At 45.6% G+C, this 17,920-nt stretch overlaps 1 protein-coding gene and 1 long non-coding RNA gene across 4 annotated transcripts; both read left to right on the top strand.

Moving 5' to 3' along the window:
- Window positions 1-6,839: 6,839 nt before the first annotated feature.
- On the top strand, window positions 6,840-10,241 carry LOC123994219 (serine protease inhibitor Kazal-type 1-like). Its single transcript, XM_046296755.1, has 4 exons — window positions 6,840-6,946; window positions 7,221-7,261; window positions 9,605-9,714; window positions 9,848-10,241. Exons 1-4 carry the CDS (start codon window positions 6,901-6,903, stop codon window positions 9,891-9,893), a joined length of 243 nt encoding a protein of 80 aa, XP_046152711.1. The 5' UTR covers window positions 6,840-6,900; the 3' UTR covers window positions 9,894-10,241.
- On the top strand, window positions 7,616-9,582 carry LOC123994220. Of its 3 annotated transcripts, XR_006831603.1 has the most exons (5): window positions 7,616-8,609; window positions 8,779-8,888; window positions 8,956-9,010; window positions 9,078-9,309; window positions 9,428-9,582. It is a non-coding gene; the product is annotated as an uncharacterized LOC123994220 (long non-coding RNA). The 3 variants fall into 3 exon arrangements; XR_006831602.1 differs by having other exon boundaries at window positions 8,779-9,010; XR_006831604.1 differs by lacking the exon at window positions 9,428-9,582 and having other exon boundaries at window positions 8,779-9,010; window positions 9,078-9,187; window positions 9,255-9,309.
- Window positions 10,242-17,920: the final 7,679 nt, after the last annotated feature.

Here is a 17,920-nt window from a genome sequence, read left to right as displayed (position 1 = left end):
AGCCGCCTAGCTAACGGTTAGCCGCCTAGCTAACTGTTAGCCACAACAAATTGGAATTCGTAACACATCATACATTTAGCGAATTGTAAAATCGCAACATATCATATGATCAAGACAAAGCAGATTATTGTGGACTACAGGCAAAGGAGGATGGAGCACGCCCCCATTCTCATAGACGGGGTTGCAGTAGAGCAGGTTGAGAGCTTCAAGTTCCTTGGTGTCCACATCAACAACAAACTAACATGGTCCAAGCACACTAAAGACAGTCGTGAAGAGTGACCTTGAAAGCTTTTATCAGCCCGCGTAAACCTCTTCATTGGCACCAGGACACACATATTTATCTGTTGCTTCAACAACCAATGCCGCATGTCCTTCACACCTTAACAGCCTCAGCAGAAACACTATCTCTAATGGCTGTTATCTGCTCTCTCTGCCACAGCCTGGTCAAAACACTGTAGTATATAACTGGAACACTGGATTTCGTAGACTTTTAGTAGCCATCAGCATATCACCCTGCATACCACTGCTGGCATGCTTCTGAAGCTAAGCAGGGTTGGTCCTGGTCAATCCCTGGATGGGAGACCAGATGCTGCTTGAAGTGGTGTTGGAGGGCCAGTAGGAGGCACTCTTTCCTTTGGTCTAAAAAAAAAATCCCAGGGTAGTGATTGGTGTAGGGTGCTGTCTTTCGGATGGGACGTTAAACAGGTGTCCTGACTCTCAGTGGTCACTAAAAGATCCCATGGCACGTATCGTACGAGTAGGGGTGTTAACCCCAGTGTCCTGGATAAATTCCCAGTCTGGCCTTCAAACCATCACGGCCACCTAATCACTTACAATTGTCTCATTCCTTTCCCCTGTAACTATTCCCCAGGTCGTTGCTGTAAATGAGTACGTGTTCTCAGTCAATTTACCAGGTTAAAATACAACTATTTTGTTTGAGGTGTCTCTACTAAAAGTGTAATAAATGAGATTACAATGTGGGAGATTAGGATGCAATTTAAACACAACTTTAACAGAATCATCTGGTATCAGATTGAAAATCTAAAATCCAAAATTTCTCTCTCCGGCACTTTTGTTAACTTTATTGTTGTTGCCATTAGTTCTAATAGGAGCCAAAAGATCACGAGCCAAAAGGTGGTCCCCGAAAATGGTAACAGAACACTGTTACCCGGCTCAATGCAGTGAGCCGGCTCAATGAGTACTCCTTCTGAACAGGAAATGACAACAGATGGAAACGGTTTTTCACCATTCAGCCCTGTACCAAAGAGAGCAAACACAGAACCATCTTTACTTGAGCTACAACAAAACATAATTGGGGCTCTAACAGTGAAAACGAACGAGAGAACGAGAACCTTGAATGCATGATCAGAGACAACACAATTTATTGAGGGCCTAAACGAGTCACTGCTCAGTACTAGACGCTCTAAATCTATTGATGGCCTAAACAAGTCACTGCGCTCAGTTTTAGACGCTCTAAATCTATTGAGGGCCTAAACAAGTCAGATTTGATTTTCTTACAAGAATGCTATTCATGCTCATAGAATGTGCAATTTTGTAAAGACCAGTGGATCGAATGTAATTACATGGTGCAGATCATTCTGCCAATCAAATCACATTTTATTACAATTACAGACCAGGGGTCGCTGTTCTCAAAAACAAGTTTAATGGTAAAGTATCAACAACTAAGACTGATACAAGAGGTCACTGGGATCTTTTTAGTAATTGAAACTGCTGGAAAACAGTTCTTATTCTGTAATGTTTATGGTTATAATTCAAGAAATGCAAATGAAAACCTATTGGAAGATATAGAAGAGAATGCAAATTCATTCGAAGGTCATTTTCCTTCTGCAAAGCTGATATTTTGGGGGAGACTTTAATATGGTTCTACACAATACCACCGGACAGATCAAAGACACAGTGAATTATTTAGGGATAAAAAAAAATAACAAAAGAGAAGGAAATAATGAAGAACCTTCATCTTTCCCCAGTTGTCAATAAAACACAAGTTCAACTCATGGCTAGACATAGATTTGTCCACTTTTTCTGACTAAGTCTTATCTAAGGCCTTCGTATCAAATCAAATCAAATTTATTTATATAGCCCTTCGTACATCAGCTGATATCTCAAAGTGCTGTACAGAAACCCAGCCTAAAACCCCAAACAGCAAACAATGCAGGTGTAAAAGCACGGTGGCTAGGAAAAACTCCCTAGAAAGGCCAAAACCTAGGAAGAAACCTAGAGAGGAACCGGGCTATGTGGGGTGGCCAGTCCTCTTCTGGCTGTGCCGGGTAGAGATTATAACAGAACATGACCAAGATGTTCAAATGTTCATAAATGACCAGCATGGTCAAATAATAATAAGGCAGAACAGTTGAAACTGGAGCAGCAGCACAGTCAGGTGGACTGGGGACAGCAAGGAGCCATCATGTCAGGTAGTCCTGGGGCACGGTCCTAGGGAGGATGTGTTCTCTTGTCTTGACAATCCCAAATCTATTTTCTCCCAATTAGATAAGACACTGTTTAACTCTAGGCCCTCTCCTATTCTCGCTATACACCAAGTCACTTGGCTCTGTCATAACCTCACATGGTCTCTCCTATCATTGCTATGCAGACGACACACAATTAATCTTCTCCTTTCCCCCTTCTGATGACCAGGTGGCGAATCGCATCTCTGCATGTCTGGCAGACATATCAGTGTGGATGACGGATCACCACCTCAAGCTGAACCTCGGCAAGACGGAGCTGCTCTTCCTCCCGGGGAAGGACTGCCCGTTCCATGATCTCGCCATCACGGTTGACAACTCCATTGCGTTCTCCTCCCAGAGCGCTAAGAACCTTGGCGTGATCCTGGACAACACTCTGTCGTTCTCAACTAACATCAAGGCGGTGGCCCGTTCCTGTAGGTTCATGCTCTACAACATCCGCAGAGTACGACCCTGCCTCACACAGAAAGCGGCGCAGGTCCTAATCCAGGCACTTGTCATCTCCCATCTGGATTACTGCAACTCGCTGTTGGCTGGGCTCCCTGCCTGTGCCATTAAACCCCTACAACTCATCCAGAACGCCGCAGCCCGTCTGGTGTTCAACCTTCCCAAGTTCTCTCACGTCACCCCGCTCCTCCGCTCTCTCCACTGGCTTCCAGTTGAAGCTAGCATCCGCTACAAGACCATGGTGCTTGCCTACGGAGCTGTGAGGGAAACGGCACCTCAGTACCTCCAGGCTCTGATCAGGCCCTACACCCAAACAAGGGCACTGCGTTCATCCACCTCTGGCCTGCTCGCCTCCCTACCACTGAGGAAGTACAGTTCCCGCTCAGCCCAGTCAAAACTGTTCGCTGCTCTGGCCCCCCAATGGTGGAACAAACTCCCTCACGACGCCAGGACAGCGGAGTCAATCACCACCTTCCGGAGACACGTGAAACCCCACCTCTTTAAGGAATACCTTGGATAGGATAAAGTAACCCTTCTCAACCCCCCCTTAATAGATTTAGATGCACTATTGTAAAGTGGCTGTTCCACTGGATGTCAAAAGGTGAATGCACCAATTTGTAAGTCGCTCTGGATAAGAGCGTCTGCTAAATGACTTAAATGTAATGTAAATGTAATACAATACCAGGTGGTGTTGTAACCCTTCAGAAACAAACTGGGGTCAATACAATACCAGGTGGTGTTGTAACCATTTAGAAACAAACTGGGTTCAATACAATACCAGGTGGTGTGGTTGAGGTCAGGGCTCTGTGCAGGCCAGTCAAGTTCTTCCACACCATTTTTACACCACTCCAGCCGACGCTTGGCATTGCGCATGGTGATCTTAGGCTTGGGTGCGGCTGCTCGGCCATGGAAACCCATTTCATAAAGCTCCTGACGGAACAGTTCTTGTGCTGATGTTACTTCCAGAGGCAGTTTGGAACTCGGTAGTGAGTGTTGAAACCGAGGACAGATGATTTTTACGTGCTTGAGCACTCAGCTGTCCCGTTCTGTGAGCTTGTGTGGCCTACCACTTGTCGACTGAGCGGTTGTTGTTCCTAGATGTTTCCACTTCACAGCACTTACAGTTGACCGGCGCAGCTCTAGCAGGGCAGAAAATTGACACACTGACTTGTTGGAAAGGTGGCATCCTATGACAGTGCCACGTTGAAAGTGACTGAGCTCTTCAGTAAGGCCATTCAACTGCCAATGTTTGTCTTTGGAGATTGCATGGCTGTGTACTCGATTTTATACACCTGTCAGCAACGGTGTGGCTGAAATAGCTCAATCCACTAATTTGAAGGGGTTGTTCACATACTTTTGTATATATAGTGTATCTAGCAAACTGGTTAGCTTTGTAGTTAGATAGCTAGCTAACTGGCTACTACTGATAGGCTGATGTTGTTGTTATAGAATCATTGTTATCTAGAAAGGAACAGCTTGGGTAGCCTATGTTCCCATACAGTCCTACAATCTAAGCTAGATGCCCTCAATCTCACACAAATCATTAAGGAACCCACCAGGTACAACCCTAAATCTGTAAACAAGGGCACCCTCATAGACGTCATCCTGACCAACTGGCCCTCCAAATACACCTCCGCTGTCTTCAACCAGGATCTCAGGATCTCTGCATCCGCTACGGATCCGCAGTCAAACGACCACCCCTCATCACTGTCAAACGCTCCCTAAAACACTTCTGTGAGCAGGCCTTTCTAATCGACCTGGCCCGGGTATCCTGGAAGGACATTGACCTCATCCCGTCAGTTGAGGATGCCTGGTCATTCTTTAAAAGTAACTTCCTCACCATTTTAGATAAGCATGCTCCGTTCAAAAAATGCAGAACTAAGAACTGATATAGCCCTTGGTTCACTCCAGACCTGACTGTCCTTGACCAGCACAAAAACATGCTGTGGCGGACTGCAATAGCATCGAATACTCCCCACGATATGCAATTGTTCAGGGGAAGTCAGGAACCAATACACGCAGTCAGTCAGGAAAGCAAAGGCCAGCTTCTTCAGGGAGAAATTTGCATCCTGTAGCTCCAACTCCAAAAAGTACCGGGACACTGTGAAGTCCATGGAGAACAAGAGCACCTCCTCCCAGCTGCCCACTGCACTGAGGCTAGGTAACACGGTCACCACCGATAAATCCATGATTATCGAAAACTTCAACAAGCATTTCTCAATGGCTGGCCATGCCTTCCGCCTGGCTACTCCAACCTGCAAAACCTGGACCCGTACAAATCAGCTGGGCTTGACAATCTGGACCCTCTATTTCTGAAACTATCCGCCGCTATTGTCGCAACCCCTATTACCAGCCTGTTTAACCTCTCTTTCATATCGTCTGAGATCCCCAAGGATTGGAAAGCTGCCGCAGTCATCCCCCTCTTCAAAGGGGGAGACACCCTGGACCCAAACTGTTACAGACCTATATCCATCCTGCCCTGCCTATCTAAGGTCTTCGAAAGCCAAGTCAACAAACAGGTCATTGACCATCTCGAATCCCACCGTACCTTCTCCGCTGTGCAATCTGGTTTCGGAGCCGGTCACGGGTGCACCTCAGCCACACTCAAGGTACTAAAAGATATCATAACCGCCATCGATAAAAGACAGTACTGTGCAGCCGTCTTCATCGACCTCGCCAAGGCTTTCGACTCTGTTTTTCTGATGACTGCCTTGCCTGGTTCACCAACTACTTTGCAGACAGAGTTCAGTGTGTCAAATCGGAGGGCATACTGTTCCTAGGCCGTCATTGAAAATAAGAATGTGTTCTTAACTGACTTGCCTAGTAAAATAAAGGTAAAAAATAAAATATAAAAAAATAATTAAAAAATGGACTTGTTAATTGTTTACTCCATGTGTAACTCTGTTGTCTGTTCACACTGCTATGCTTTATTTTGGCCAGGTCGCAGTTGCAAATGAGAACTTGTTCTCAACTAGCCTACCTGGTTAAATAAAGGTGAAAAAAAAATATTAGATCCTCCAGATGTTTTGGGGGGAATAAATTGATGTAAGTCACTTTGGGATGCTTAATCACAACACTCTCACAATGTACACGTACAGGACACATCTCTCTGAGTGGTGTTCTCACTAGTTTCCATAGACACATTTCATTCAAATGTAAGGTTAAGAGGGTTAGGCACATTTTAAGAAGATACATTCTACAAATAGTCGGGGTTAATGATTTGTGACTGTGGTAACTAGTGACGAACCAACTTCTTCAGGATTGGTGGGTCCCCTGCGAGACGGTTGAGTTAACGTAGGCTAATGCGATTAGCATGATGTTGTAAGTAACAAGAGCATTTCCCAGGACATAGACATATCTGATATTGGCAGAAAGCTTAAATTCCTGTTAATCTAACTGCACTGTCCAATTTACAGTAGCTATTACAGTGAAATAATACCATGCTATTGTTTGAGGAGAGTGCACAGCTATGATCTTGAATATGTATTAATAAACCAACTAGGCACATTTGGGCAGTCTTGATACAACATTTTGAACAGAAATGCAATGGTTCATTGGATCGTCTAAAACTTTGCATGTACACTGCCTCCATCTAGTGGCTAGAATCTAAACTGCACCTGGGCTAGAATAATACATTATGGCCTCTCTCTTGCATCTCTTGCATTTCAAAGATAAATAAATGTTTTTTTCTTTGTCTTGTCTTTTACCAGATCTAATTTGTTATATTCTCCTACATTAATTTCACATTTCCACAAACTTCAAAGTGTTTCCTTTCAAATGGTACCAATAATAACCATATCCTTGCTTCAGGGCCTGAGTTACAGGCAGTTAGATTTGGGAATGTCATTTTAGGCAATCATTGAAAAAAAGGGGCCGATCCTTAAGCGGTTGGGGTGGAGACCCACAAGGTATAAATACGGCTCCGGTGGCTGGGAGCGTCACCTGCCTACGCACCGTCACAACGGATAGAATGTGGAACTTTACACGGCTGACGCTTTGTCTTCTCAGTGTTACCGGTGAGTGTTGTTCATCTTGACTTTTACATAATTAGTACCAAGTGGCAGTCAAATAGTTTTATAAACAAAACGGCACAGTAACTTCTAAGAGCAGTTTAGACAAACACACAGTCGATCCCTCCCTCCAGGGAACTGCCTTGATGACCGACGCGCATTTTTTTTGACTAGAGAAAACATGAACCTTTTTGTCGTTTAGATTGGAACTCCTGGAAATCACATCTGACGTTTAAATAATTTAATGAGCCTCCGGTTTAACATCTTTCTCTGTTTTTAGTTTTGGCACGAGGAGCGAGTCTCCCAGACGGAACCACAGAGGTAAGCAGGCTAAACGCGTTTACTTTGTGTAGTGAAAGGCTATGTGCCTTTCTAAAACACGTTGCTCTGTGTCGGATTACTTCATGTAGAACTGTGGTGTGGGTTTTCCTCTGGACAAAATTCAGTTGTTCACCAAGTACACTCGTATGTTTACAGTCACTTCCTTAGTTGACGTTACATTCAGGGCTGCATTCATTAGTCGGATTATGTAATATAATATAATATATAATAATATATATATAATATAATAATAATATATAATATAATACGTTGCGAAACGTTTTGAAACTAACAATTTACTCAATGTAAAATGTTTTGCAATAAACGAAAATTCTATTGAACAAACGATCTGTTTGATTCCAAGAATAAACTGTAATTGGCTTCCATTGCGAAACGTTTTGCAACATTTACATTTACATTTAAGTCATTTAGCAGACGCTCTTATCCAGAGCGACAACATATTATTATTATTATTATATATTATATTAACAGAATCTGACTCATGACTACACCCCAGGTGCACTGCACCAGTGGTAGGAGCAGGGAAGGTATGGTTTGTTCCCTGTTATCCATGTTCTCTTCATATGGTGTTATACCAGTACACTATTACAACCCTGTTCTCTTCATATTGGCTCATTCCAATACACCATTACCAATACCTCGCTTTATTTGAGACAAGTCCTTTATTACATAAGTCTGTTGGACCAAAAACAGTGACTGTTCCCAGTACACTATATTACCAACACATTTATTACATAGTCTGGTCTTTGTCCAACAGGTTGACTGTTCCCAGTACACTATTACCAACACATTTATTACATAGTCTGGTCTTTGTCCAACAGGTTGACTGTTCCCAGTACACTATTACCAACACATTTATTACATAGTCTGGTCTTTGTCCAACAGGTTGACTGTTCCCAGTACACTATTACCAACACATTTATTACATAGTCTGGTCTTTGTCCAACAGGTTGACTGTTCCCAGTACACTATTACCAACACATTTATTACATAGTCTGGTCTTTGTCCAACAGGTTGACTGTTCCCAGTACACTATTACCAACACATTTATTACATAGTCTGGTCTTTGTCCAACAGGTTGACTGTTCCCAGTACACTATTACCAACACATTTATTACATAGTCTGGTCTTTGTCCAACAGGTTGACTGTTCCCAGTACACTATTACCAACACATTTATTACATAGTCTGGTCTTTGTCCAACAGGTTGACTGTTCCCAGTACACTATTACCAACACCTCATTTATTACATAGTCTGGTCTTTGTCCAACAGGCTGACTGTTCCCAGTACACTATATTACCAACACCTCATGGTCTTTGTCCAACAGGTTGACTGTTCCCAGTACACTATTACCAACACCTCATTTATTACATAGTCTGGTCTTTGTCTGACTGTTCCCAGTACACTAACCAGGGTCTTTGTCCAACAGGTTGACTGTTCCCAGTACACTATTACCAACACCTCATTTATTACATAGTCTGGTCTTTGTCCAACAGGCTGACTGTTCCCAGTACACTATATTACCAACACCTCATGGTCTTTGTCCAACAGGCTGACTGTTCCCAGTACACTATATTACCAACACCTCATGGTCTTTGTCCAACAGGTTGACTGTTCCCAGTACACTATTACCAACACCTCATTTATTACATAGTCTGGTCTTTGTCCAACAGGCTGACTGTTCCCAGTACACTATATTACCAACACCTCATGGTCTTTGTCCAACAGGTTGACTGTTCCCAGTACACTATTACCAACACCTCATTTATTACATAGTCTGGTCTTTGTCCAACAGGCTGACTGTTCCCAGTACACTATATTACCAACACCTCATGGTCTTTGTCCAACAGGCTGACTGTTCCCAGTACACTATATTACCAACACCTCATGGTCTTTGTCCAACAGGTTGACTGTTCCCAGTACACTATTACCAACACCTCATTTATTACATAGTCTGGTCTTTGTCCAACAGGCTGACTGTTCCCAGTACACTATATTACCAACACCTCATGGTCTTTGTCCAACAGGTTGACTGTTCCCAGTACACTATTACCAACACCTCATTTATTACATAGTCTGGTCTTTGTCCAACAGACTGTTCCCAGTACACTATATTACCAACACCTCATGGTCTTTGTCCAACAGGCTGACTGTTCCCAGTACACTATATTACCAACACCTCATGGTCTTTGTCCAACAGGTTGACTGTTCCCAGTACACTATTACCAACACCTCATTTATTACATAGTCTGGTCTTTGTCCAACAGGCTGACTGTTCCCAGTACACTATATTACCAACACCTCATGGTCTTTGTCCAACAGGCTGACTGTTCCCAGTACAACTTGCCCATGTGCCCCCGCAACTTCGAGCCAGTTTGTGGAAGCGACGGCACCAACTACTCTAATGAATGCATGCTGTGCTTTCAGAACATGTAAGTATCCAACTAAAGCTTTCAACAACTGACTTCTCTTTCTCTCTTTGCTCCGTACCTGTCTTGTTGGGGTCTGCCTGCCTTGTTTCGCTCGGTGTTTGTTTTTTAAATTCTGCTCTGTGTGTGTTCCCAGGGAGCGGAAGACTAACATTCTCATCCGGAGTAAAGGAGAGTGCTGAACCAGACATGACCGTCTCAGCGACACACCTGGCCCCCTCAACATGACTTTAGACCACTTCCTGTTGCCTTGTCAAAACACTGACTGTCTCTTCTATTGCTTTCTAAACGCTGAGGAGACGGTAAACGATTTGTCTCGATATACTTTGAGCCGTTTCCTATGCACCCGATTCCTTCTCCAAACCTTATGGGCTCCCTGTTTGTCTTCTGTAGAGCACTTAACCCCCTAGTCTTTAAGACTTGTGTAGCGTACCTTGGTGGCAAAATTGTATTTTTAAATGGGATAATCTTTATTGTTTTTACTTGGCCATCTTTTAAAAATCTGTAATTAAAACAATATTTGGAAAGTTCCTTGTCAACTGTCAGGTTCTGGATTTTTATTTTTTTATTTAACCAGGAAGGGCTCATTGAGATCTCTTTTCAAGAACGCCCTGGCCAAGATTGGCATCAGCAAGTCATTACAAAAAATTTAGACAGACAACATGAAAAACTACAAGTAATCTAGTAAAAAAAACATTGAATTCACAAGAGTATAAAACAGCAAATTAAAAACATTGACAGGTCAGGGAATCAGTCTCAAGATCCTTCATCAGTGATTTAAAAACACCAATCGGGACAAGTTCTTCCAGTTTAAAAGTGTGTCAACTGGAAAGTTCCGTTGTTTCCTTGTCAACTGGAATGTTCTGGATGACAGGCTGACATGTGGAGGAACTGGTTCTGCAGGATCCATCACGTCTGGTTGTTGTTTAGTCGTTATGATCCCTACAAAGGTACAGTGGGAATGGAAAACTGGGAATGGAAAACTATGTCCTTTTAAAATACAAAAGGATTTAACCAACAATGCAGTTTTATGAAAATAATTAAAAAGCAATATACTATATACAGGGGGTACCGGTTAGTTGAAGTGACTGGGGGCAGTGCAAATAATCTTGGAAGCCATTTGATTAGCTTTTCAGGAGTCTTATTGTCTTGGGGGGTAGAAGGTGTTTAGAAGCCTCTTGGACCTAGACTTGGTGCTCCGGTACCGCTTGCCATGCAGTAGCAGAGAGAACAGTCTATGACTAGGGTGGTTGTAGTCTGACAATTTTTAGGGCTTTTCTATGACACTGTCTGGTATAGAGTTCCTGGATGGCAGGAAGCTTGGCCCCAGTGATGTACTGGGCCGTACGCACAACCCTCTGTAGTGCCTTGCGGACAGAGGCCGAGCAGTTGTTATACCAGGCAGTGATGTACTGGGCTGTACGCACAACACTCTGAAGTGCCTTGCGGTCGGAGGCCGAGCAGTTGTTATACCAGGCAGTGATGTACTGGGCTGTAGGCACAACACTCTGAAGTGCCTTGCGGTCGGAGGCCGAGCAGTTGTTATACCAGGCAGTGATGCCACCCGTCAGGATGCTGTAGAACCTTTAGAGGATCTGACGACCCCATGCCAAATCTTTTCAGTCTCCTGAGTGGGAATAGGTTTTGTCATGTGCTTGGACCATGTTAGTTTGTTGATGTGGACACCAAGGAACTTGAAGCTCTCAACCTGCTCCACTACAGCCCCGTCGATGAGAATGGGGGCGTGCTTGGTCCTCCTTTTCCTGAAGTCCATAATCATCTCCTTTGTCTTGATCACGTTGAGGGAGAGGTTGTTGTCCTGGCACCACACTGTCAGTTCTCTGACCTCCCTATAGGTTGTGTTGTCATCGGGCAAACTTAATGATGGTGTTGGAGTCATGGGTGAACAGGGAGTACACTGTGTTGATCAGCTTGACATGTGTTACCTACCCTCACCACCTGGGGGCAGCCTGTCAGGAAGTCCAGGGTCCAGTTGCAGAGGGAGGTGTTTAGTCCCAGGGTCCTTAGCTTAGTGATGAGCTTTGAGGGCACTATGGTGTTGAACACTGAGCTGTAGTCAATGAACAGCATTCTCACATAGGTGTTCCTTTTGTCCTGGTGGGAAAGGGCAGTGTGGAGTGGGATTGAGATTGGGTCATCTGTGGATCTGTTGGGGCGGTATGCAAATTGGAGTGGGTCTAGGGTTTCTGGGATAATGGTGTTGATGTGAGTCATGACCAGCCTTTCAAAGCATTTCATGGCTACAGACAATGAGTGCTACGGGTCGGTAGTCATTTAGGCAGGTTACATTTGGTGTTACAGATTCCATGATAGAAATATGAAGGTAATGGAGCCGACATATGTCAAGTTTTACCGTAGCGTAACGCCTTTACAGCGTGATTGACAGTTAGAGGCATAGAGTTCCCACTATAGCAGGAACTCTATGCCTCTAACTGTCAATCACGCTGTAAAAGCTGAACTTCTGTGATGTGCATTGAATAGAGCCCTAAGGAAATGTTGTCATTGGCTTTACTGTGACTTCAAGGATTTGACCTGTTGGAAATTGTGTCTGAAATGTCTGTTTTGTTGAGGCCTGCCTACATTTCTCAGTCTGTGTGTTTGAAGCGTTCTTCTCTCTGACTCTGTACAGACACCTCTTTAATGGCACTTTCTGTGTGCAGAATTGTACATTTTTCACTGATTGTCTTCATGTTTCAATGTTTCTTCAGAAAATGTTCATACACTTTGACTTATTCCACAATTTTCTTACAGCGTGATTTCAAAATGGATTAAATATTTATTCTCACCCATCTACACACAATATCCAATAATGACCAAGTGAAAACCATGTTTTTTAAGATATGTTTGCAAAATTATTGTATTAAAAAATTAGATACAGAAATATATACATTATATATATTATATCTATATATCTGGGGTATTATAAATATTCTATATATCTGGGTTATTATAAATATTCTATATCTATATTCTATATCTATATATCTGGGGTTATTATACGACTCAAACTGATCCAGACATACCTGAGACGACTCAAACTGATCCAGATATACCCAAGACGACTCAAAGCTGATCCAGATATACCCAAGACGACTCAAAGCTGATCCAGACATACCCAAGACGACTCAAAGCTGATACAGACATACCTGAGACGACTCAAAGCTGATCCAGATATACCCAAGACGATTAAAGCTGATCCAGACATACCCAAGACGACTCAAAGCTGTAATCGCTGCCAAAGGTGCTTCTTCAAAGTATTGACTCGGGTGTGTGAGAATTTACGGAAATGAGAGATTTCTGTATTTAATTTTGTGTGTCTGTGTGTCTGTGTGTGTGTGGATGAGATAGTGTTACTTTCTGCCTCTACCAGTGCTTTCTTAATGAACCAGCTAGTGACTTACTGGAAGATTCATGCTTCCGCGCCCCGTCGAGCTCCTCGTCCCAGTCCTGTCATGCAGGTGAATGAGGACCCAAAAGCGACTTGGCGAAAACAGAGTATTTAATCCAGAATAAACTTTACAAAACAAAAAGCATAATACTACACGTAAAGACAAGAACAGACTGGAGACTTGATCGAGAACTGCAGGTTGCCTCGGGAAGGCACTTGAACCTAGCAGACTCAGACACCTGCTCACCACGCAGCATCTGAGGGAAACACGACACGACAGGGCAAAACATTGACACAGCACGGTGAATTATAAATGAGGATCCGACAGGGCAGGTACGGGAAACAAGGAGTGAAATAGGGACTCTAATCAGGGAAAAGGATCGGGAACAGGTGTGGGAAGACTAAATGATGATTAGGGGAATAGGAACAGCTGGGAGCAGGAACGGAACGATAGAGAGAAGAGAGAGCGAGAGAGTGAGAGAGGGAGGGGAGAGAGAGGGATAGAAAGAGGGAAAGAACCTAATAAGACCAGCAGAGGGAAACGAATAGAATGGGAAGCACAGGGACAAGACATGATAATAAATGACAAACATGACAGTACCCCCCCACTCACCGAGCGCCTCCTGGCGCACTCGAGGAGGAATCCTGGCGGCAACGGAGGAAATCATCAATGAGTGAACGGTCCAGCACGTCCCGAGACGGAACCCAACTCCTCTCCTCAGGACCGTAACCCTCCCAATCCACTAAGTATTGGTGACCCCGTCCCCAAGAACGCATGTCCATGATCTTATGTACCTTGTAAATAGGTGCGCTCTCGACAAGGACGGGAGGGGGGAGGGAAGACGAACGGGGTGCGAAGAAAGGGCTTAACACAGGAGACATGGAAGACAGGATGGACGCGACGAAGATGTCGCGGAAGAAGCAGTCGCACAGCGACAGGATTGACGACCTGGGAGACACGGAACGGACCAATGAACCGCGGAGTCAACTTACGAGAAGCTGTCGTAAGAGGAAGGTTGCGAGTGGAAAGCCACACTCTCTGGCCGCAACAATACCTAGGACTCTTAATCCTGCGTTTATTGGCGGCTCTCACAGTCTGTGCCCTGTAGCGGCAAAGTGCAGACCTCACCCTCCTCCAGGTGCGCTCACAACGTTGGACAAACGCTTGAGCGGAGGGAACGCTGGACTCGGCAAGCTGGGAAGAGAATAGAGGAGGCTGGTAACCCAGACTACTCTGAAACGGAGATAACCCGGTAGCAGACGAAGGAAGCGAGTTGTGAGCGTATTCTGCCCAGGGGAGCTGTTCTGCCCAAGACGCAGGGTTTCTGAAAGAAAGGCTGCGTAGTATGCGACCAATCGTCTGATTGGCCCTCTCTGCTTGACCGTTAGACTGGGGATGAAACCCGGAAGAGAGACTGACGGACGCACCAATCAAACGACAGAACTCCCTCCAAAACTGTGACGTGAATTGCGGGCCTCTGTCTGAAACGGCGTCTAACGGGAGGCCATGAATTCTGAACACATTCTCGATAATGATTTGTGCCGTCTCCTTAGCGGAAGGAAGTTTAGCGAGGGGAATGAAATGTGCCGCCTTAGAGAACCTATCGACAACCGTAAGAATCACAGTCTTCCCCGCAGACAAAGGCAGACCGGTAATGAAGTCTAGGGCGATGTGAGACCATGGTCGAGAAGGAATGGGGAGCGGTCTGAGACGACCGGCAGGAGGAGAGTTACCCGACTTAGTCTGCGCGCAGTCCGAACAAGCAGCCACGAAACGGCGCGTGTCACGCTCCTGAGTCGGCCACCAAAATCGCTGGCGAATAGACGCAAGAGTGCCTCGAACACCGGGATGACCAGCTAACTTGGCAGAGTGAGCCCACTGAAGAACAGCCAGACGAGTGGAAACAGGGACGAAAAGGAGGTTACTAGGACAAGCGCGCGCGACGCAGTGTGCGTGAGTGCTTGCTTAACCTGTCTTTCAATTCCCCAGACTGTCAACCCGACAACACGCCCATAAGGAAGAATCCCCTCGGGATCAGTAGAAGCCACAGAAGAACTAAACAGACGGGATAAGGCATCAGGCTTGGTGTTCTTGCTACCCGGACGGTAAGAAATCACAAACTCGAAACGAGCGAAAAACAACGCCCAACGAGCTTGACGGGCATTAAGTCGTTTGGCAGAACGGATGTACTCAAGGTTCTTATGGTCTGTCCAAACGACAAAAGGAACGGTCGCCCCTCCAACCACTGTCGCCATTCGCCTAGGGCTAAGCGGATGGCGAGCAGTTCACGGTTACCCACATCATAGTTGCGCTCAGATGGCGACAGGCGATGAGAAAAATAAGCGCAAGGATGAACCTTATCGTCAGACTGGAAGCGCTGGGATAGAATGGCTCCCACGCCTACCTCTGAAGCGTCAACCTCGACAATGAATTGTCTAGTGACGTCAGGAGTAACGAGGATAGGAGCGGACGTAAAACGTTCTTTTAGAAGATCAAAAGCTCCCTGGGCGGAACCGGACCACTTAAAACACGTCTTGACAGAAGTAAGAGCTGTGAGAGGGGCAGCAACTTGACCGAAATTACGAATGAAACGCCGATAGAAATTAGCGAAACCTAAAAAGCGCTGCAACTCGACACGTGACCTTGGAACGGGCCAATCACTGACAGCTTGGACCTTAGCGGAATCCATCTGAATGCCTTCAGCGGAAATAACGGAACCGAGAAAAGTAACGGAGGAGACATGAAAAGAACACTTCTCAGCCTTTACGTAGAGACAATTCTCTAAAAGGCGCTGTAGAACACGTCGAACGTGCTGAACATGAATCTCGAGTGACGGTGAAAAAATCAGGATATCGTCAAGATAGACAAAAACAAAGATGTTCAGCATGTCTCTCAGAACATCATTAACTAATGCCTGAAAAACAGCTGGCGCATTGGCGAGACCAAACGGCAGAACCCGGTACTCAAAATGCCCTAACGGAGTGTTAAACGCCGTTTTCCACTCGTCCCCCTCTCTGATGCGCACGAGATGGTAAGCGTTACGAAGGTCCAACTTAGTAAAGCACCTGGCTCCCTGCAGAATCTCGAAGGCTGATGACATAAGGGGAAGCGGATAACGATTCTTAACCGTTATGTCATTCAGCCCTCGATAATCCACGCAGGGGCGCAGAGTACCGTCCTTCTTCTTAACAAAAAGAACCCCGCCCCGGCCGGAGAGGAAGAAGGCACTATGGTACCGGCGTCAAGAGACACAGATAAATAATCCTCGAGAGCCTTACGTTCGGGAGCCGACAGAGAGTATAGTCTACCCCGAGGAGGAGTGGTCCCCGGAAGGAGATCAATACTACAATCATACGACCGGTGAGGAGGAAGGGAGTTGGCTCGGGACCGACTGAAGACCGTGCGCAGATCATGATATTCCTCCGGCACTCCTGTCAAATCGCCAGGTTCCTCCTGAGAAGTGGGGACAGAAGAAATGGGAGGGATGGCAGACATTAAGCACTTCACATGACAAGATACGTTCCAGGATAGGATAGAATTACAAGACCAATTAATAGAAGGATTATGACATACTAGCCAGGGATGACCCAAAACAACAGGTGTGAAAGGTGAATGAAAAATCAAAAAAGAAATAGTCTCACTGTGGTTACCAGATACTGTGAGAGTTAAAGGTAGTGTCTCAAATTTGATACTGGGAAGATGACTACCATCTAAGGCAAACATGGGCGTAGGCTTGTCTAACTGTCTGAAAGGAATGTTATGTTTCCGAACCCATGCTTCGTCCATGAAACAACCCTCAGCCCCAGAGTCAATCAAGGCACTGCATGTAGCACCCGAACCGGTCCAGCGTAGATGGACCGACATAGTAGTACAAGATCTAGATGAAGAGACCTGAGTAGTAGCGCTCACCAGTAGCCCTCCGCTTACTGATGGGCTCTGGCCTCTTACTGGACATGAATTAACAAAATGTCCATCAAATCCGCAATAGAGGCACAGGCGGTTGGTGATCCTCCGTTCCCTCTCCTTAGTCGAGATGCGAATCCCTCCCAGCTGCATGGGCTCAGTCTCAGAGCCAGAGGAGGGAGATGGTTGCGATGCGGAGCAGGGAAACACTGTTGATGCGAGCTCTCTTCCACGAGCCTGGTGACGAAGATCTACCCGTCGTTCTATGCGGATGGCGAGAGCAATCAAAGAGTCCACACAGGAAGGAACCTCCCGAGAGAGAATCTCATCTTTGACCACTGTGTGGAGTCCCTCCAGAAAACGAGCGAGCAGCGCCGGCTCGTTCCAGTCACTAGAGGCAGCAAGAGTACGAAACTCTATAGAGTAATCCGTTATGGATCGATCACCTTGGCATAGGGAAGCCAGGACCCTAGAAGCCTCCCCACCAAAAACTGAACGGTCAAAAACCCGAATCATCTCCTCTTTAAAGTTCTGGTAATTGTTAGAACAATCAGCCCTTGCCTCCCAGATAGCTGTGCCCCACTCTCGGGCCCGGCCAGTAAGGAGTGAAATGACGTAAGCAACCCGAGCTCTCTCTAGAGTATGTGTTGGGTTGGAGAGAGAACACAATCTCACACTGGGTGAGAAAGGAGCGGCACTCAGTGGGCTGCCCGGAGTAGCAAGGTGGGTTATTAACCCTAGGTTCTGGAGGCTCGGCAGGCCAGGAAGTAACAGGTGGCACGAGACGAAGACTCTGGAACTGTCCAGAGAGGTCGGAAACCTGAGCGGCCAGGTTCTCCACGGCATGGCGAGCAGCAGACAATTCCTGCTCGTGTCTGCCGAGCATGGCTCCTTGG

Source organism: Oncorhynchus gorbuscha, linkage group LG13 (assembly GCF_021184085.1).
Source record: "Oncorhynchus gorbuscha isolate QuinsamMale2020 ecotype Even-year linkage group LG13, OgorEven_v1.0, whole genome shotgun sequence".
Taxonomy (NCBI): domain Eukaryota; kingdom Metazoa; phylum Chordata; class Actinopteri; order Salmoniformes; family Salmonidae; genus Oncorhynchus; species Oncorhynchus gorbuscha.
Note: the sequence above shows the minus strand (reverse complement) of the source record. Positions and strands in the feature narration are given on the sequence as shown.